Source organism: Macrobrachium nipponense, chromosome 5, assembly GCF_015104395.2.
Source record: "Macrobrachium nipponense isolate FS-2020 chromosome 5, ASM1510439v2, whole genome shotgun sequence".
In the NCBI taxonomy this organism is placed as follows: Eukaryota; Metazoa; Arthropoda; class Malacostraca; order Decapoda; family Palaemonidae; genus Macrobrachium; species Macrobrachium nipponense.
In genome coordinates, this window is record NC_061107.1 from 128,968,925 (window position 1) to 128,973,580 (window position 4,656).

The following is a 4,656-nucleotide window of genomic DNA, read 5'->3' on the forward strand; positions in this document are numbered from 1 at the left end:
CTAGGCGCGACGCAGGATGAAACCTGAAAGTCAGTTAATACTTTCATAAATAACGTGACACAGTGATCCACACACACACAAACGCACAATATCTCATGGTCAGGTCGGCAACGTGACCTCTTTGTGATTATGGGTCCTGGGTTCGTTTCCCGGTACCAGACATCACAATTGCTTCAAATTTCTTTGAACTTGGATCTTCTGACTTTGAAGTGTAGAGCAAAGGATTGAAGAATATATATATATATAATATATATCTATATATATATATATATATATATATATATATATGCACCTAGGGTTATGATTAATGATATATTGCCAATATGTTCGCTGTGACCTATTGGAATGTGGAGAAGCAACGACCTGAGAAAAGCTGATGAATGGTTTCTGTGGGTGGCGTGAGATAAAACTGCATAGAAAGACAAGTCAATGTACTCAGTTCATGAACTCTTTTCAAAAGTGCCTTTGGGAAACTGGTTGCAGCCAGTAATGTGAGGCGTTGTTGAAATGTGCATTCGTATGTGCGTGTGCGCCTCTTCCTTTAATGTATCATACGCAAGTCTATGGTGGATTTTGATAGAGGCGTCTTTGGAAGAAAGGCAGGATGCCGTGGTGCTCACCGAAAGTCTCTTTATAATATATTGTGTTAAATATTCCGGCTGCTTGGGTGAGTCTTATAATATTTTAGCCAAAGAGATGGCTTGTTGTCTATTTAACATTTTATGGGAATATTCAATCTTTGATCTCTGTTGTTAAACTTATGTGTACTTACGAGGGGTTTCTTATGTCTTTGAAACAGACGGTTCTGGCAAGGAACTATGCGGGGACCGAGGGAGACATTTGGTGTGACCAATACAGTTTAGACATTTTACTGTTGGGGTTTTTAAGTTAGTCAGTAAGACTTGGATCATTATCTTTGTTACTTAATAAATGTATTTTTTATAATGCAACTTTCTCATTTTGTTTACCTGTTAGAGTGGAGAGAAAGAAGTAGAGAGAGAGAGAGAGAGAGGGAGAGAGAGAGAGAGAGAGAGAGAGTGAGCGGTCGCTTGGCGAGAGAGAGAGAAAGAAAAGTCGCGAGCCCCTAGTTGCTTGGAGAGAGAGAGATTTGTTTGTTGTTTGCCTGACGCTCGAGTTACACGTTTACCAAATGAATAATGAGGATCATATCCTCATTACATATATATATTGTTACGTTTATAGATCTCTTCGTCTACCCAGTAATTAATTAATTAGTTTGATTTGGCAAACGGCAGCCATTTCCTCCAAATATCAGCTGATTTTTAGTAAATGCGGGAAACCAAAACCTGCCAGCCAGAGGTAGGGAGTTCCTAAGTTGGGGGAAAATAGACTCTTGCCAGCTTTAGGGACGTATCTGCAAGGGAAGGATGTAGGCAGACTGGTACTTCTTAGGCCTATATCTTAAGCTCTTTTTCCTGTGAACCCTCTGCTGGCTGTATGTTCTGTTTCCAGGATTTGCCCTGCTCGTGGGGGGTTAAGCTGACCCCAACACCCAGGCAAAACACCTGCGATCTGTCTCAGTCGGCTCGAGACGTGACCTCGGACGGATGTCCGACTACCTGCCTTCCATTTAGGCCTATCCATGGAGTTAGTGGCGCGCCAAGAGACCCAGACCTGAGACAAAGCCAGGCCGCATTTTCTACAAAGATCCACTGATCATGGCACCCAGATTCCCTGAGTCACATGCCAAGTCTCTCTGCCCGCAAGTGTTGCATTCCCGCAAGATTATGAAACCAGCTTTTACAAATTCCATTTTGAGCCATCTATTATCCATTTGTGAGAGATTATAAGTCCACGTGGGGACCAGTAGCATTTACTTTTCTCCAGGCCAGTATGAGCCTCTTGTAAATAAATAGCTGTAAAGTATTTAGCTGAGTTTCTGGCGACCTGTTCCTCTAGAGTAAATTATCACTATAAATCCGTTTTACGGTAAGTTCAAGTAAATTCACCTTGTTCTCCCTTAACTTTTCCTGTTTACGTATCGGAGCCTCTCTCAAGGCCAGGCTCATACTTAAAAATATATATATGAATAACTTGATCACGAAGTATATAAAACGTGATGCTATGTATAAATAAAGGTTTTTTGCCACGAAGGAAAAATGAAAAAGCGAGATAGCCAAGTACTTTCGGTCCTGTTCGGACTCTTTACCGAAAGTACTAGGCTATCTCGCTTTTTCATTTTATCCTTCGTGGCAAAAAACCTTTATATATATATATATATATATATATATATATATATATATATATATATATATATATATATATATATATATGTGTGTGTGTGTGTGTGTGTGTGTGTGTGTGTGTGTGTGAGAAATTAAAATTATATTGGATGGAGGTATATATATATATATATATATATATATTATATATATATATATATATATATATATATATATATATATATATATATATATATATATATTATACATACATATATTACGAAGCTGTATATCTTCTTGAGTGTCCATATGCATCTATATACAAACGTATGCACATCTCAATGTATACAGGAAACCGGCCAAATTGTTGAAAGTATTCACCGCGCTGTTGTACTATATTCTGACAGAGGGCGGGAAGATGTATCTCGAAAACCTCAACAAATTTTGTTGGTCCCTTTTAAGTATTCTTCGAACCCGGAAAAATTCTTTGGCTATACCAAATATCTCAAAGTACATTCAGTTCTGGGCGATTAAGTTCATATGACCTGTGATGAATTGGTAATTTAAAAAAAAAAGTTAGTTAATGTAAATTTACACGGGATGCACATTTATCTATTTTTTCTCACTTGCAGAGCACAGAAGACCGGATTGCGATCATTCAGGTTACTACGCTCCTGTGCAGATTACGGGGCCATACGCTTATTGCGTTGACCCTTACGGTGACCTCATCGAAAACTTCACTGCTCCCTTATATAGTGCTGACGAGATGACCTGCAGTAAGTGCCGTGTAAAGCTCTCATAACGTCATAAAGGACAGAACAAAATGTTTTAGGATTACTATGTTGCCTCATAACTCCAAGATCAGATCCCAGTGAAATTAAACAGCAATTATTTGTCATAAGGTGATACACAGAAATTTCAAATTCCGGTCCAGTGTAAACTAAAGTATATTTATAAACGTCTTGATTCTCAGAGGACAGGGCTTCTTTTACTGTTCAAGGCTTCAAAGGCAGGTAAAACCACATAGGTATCATTAGTTCATCAGTGGTCTATACCATTCTTTAAATGTTTCATTTTGCTTTTTAAAGAAAATGCCCTGCATTTTACAGACAACCGTTAATCATTTGCTTTTTAAAGAAAATGCCCTGCATTTTACAGACAACCGTTAATCATTTGCTTTTTAAAGAAAATGCCCTGCATTTTACAGACAACCGTTAATCATTTGCTTTTTAAAGAAAATGTCCTGCATTTTACAGACAAGCGTTAATCATTCTTTAAATTTTCCGTCTATGATCCAAAGATTGCTTTTGAAGAAAAGAACTCATACTTTAAATACATTTATACTTATATTATCCACTAGATGCCTAACATCATTCTTAAATCGAATATTTCTTGTTCTTTGAATGTATTTAATCATTTAAAAAGAATGTTTAAATTTAGTACCTTTAGTTTATGTAGGATTCTACTCTTACAAATTTCTACGGCTAATTCATAACTTGAACGACACTGGCCAACACGAAGCGTATAACTAACTCTCTTTCGCAGATTGTGCAAGAAGAAGGTATTTCATGGAGAAGAGTGGCCTGGGCGCTTCGAAACCGAAGTGCTGCTCGAATGGAGAGTACTTCCCTTACCAGAAGAGGGGCCTCCAAGCCTACTGCGTTGATAACAACGGCAATCAGAGAGGAAACGCGACGCCCATAACCGATCTCGAGTCCCTGGTCGAGACTTGCACTTACACAGCTCCTTGTCCCGAAGACATCCCATTCGCTCTCTTCTAAGTGCCTTACTTGAATATTTAGGATAAGGCAGTGGTTCCAACCTGTGGGGCGCGCCCCCCCTGGGGGGGCTAGAAGGGCTGCCAGGGGTGTGGGGAAGTGGGCGCCAATGCTTGATGAAGTGGATAATTGTATCTGAAAACGATTGATTATGATGGAATTCAGAATTTCAAAATACTGAGAAAATATTTCAGATATAAATATGAAATTTAGTTGTCTAAATATATAAACTATTTCAAATCCTATATCAATTTTGGAATTAATAATATATATATATATATATATATATATATATATATATATATATATATATATATATATATATATATATATATATATAGTATATCTATATATATATACTACTCATATATACATATATATATATATATATATATCTATATATATATATATATATGTATATAATATTATGAATTATTGACATGTGCCCACTATGCCAATAAATTACAGTATTTAAGGAAAGGAGGGGCCGCTCAGAGAATGTGCCATTCAATGAAGGGGGGCGAGAATTAGAAAAGGTTGGAAACCACTGGTCTAAGGAGTTTTTCTTTCTATTGTTATGTTAAAAACATTTAGTTGATCTCTACATTTTTAGCTGCATAACGATGCCAGTTTTCGTTGGGTTTCGCATCCGTTTGTCTTCATGATCATTTTCCAATAGCATCATGTTTTTTTGT

General features: G+C 37.1%; 1 protein-coding gene across 1 annotated transcript in view; it reads left to right on the forward strand.

Annotated features, from left to right (window-relative positions):
- LOC135215644 (uncharacterized) overlaps window positions 1-4,202 on the forward strand; it is a 34,053-nt gene extending 29,851 nt beyond the window's left edge. The window contains exons 9-10 of the mRNA XM_064250564.1: window positions 2,816-2,959; window positions 3,729-4,202. Of these exons, the coding sequence (XP_064106634.1) occupies window positions 2,816-2,959; window positions 3,729-3,964 (380 nt within the window). The 3' untranslated portion in view covers window positions 3,965-4,202. The remainder of the gene's footprint in view (window positions 1-2,815; window positions 2,960-3,728) is intronic.
- Window positions 4,203-4,656: the final 454 nt, after the last annotated feature.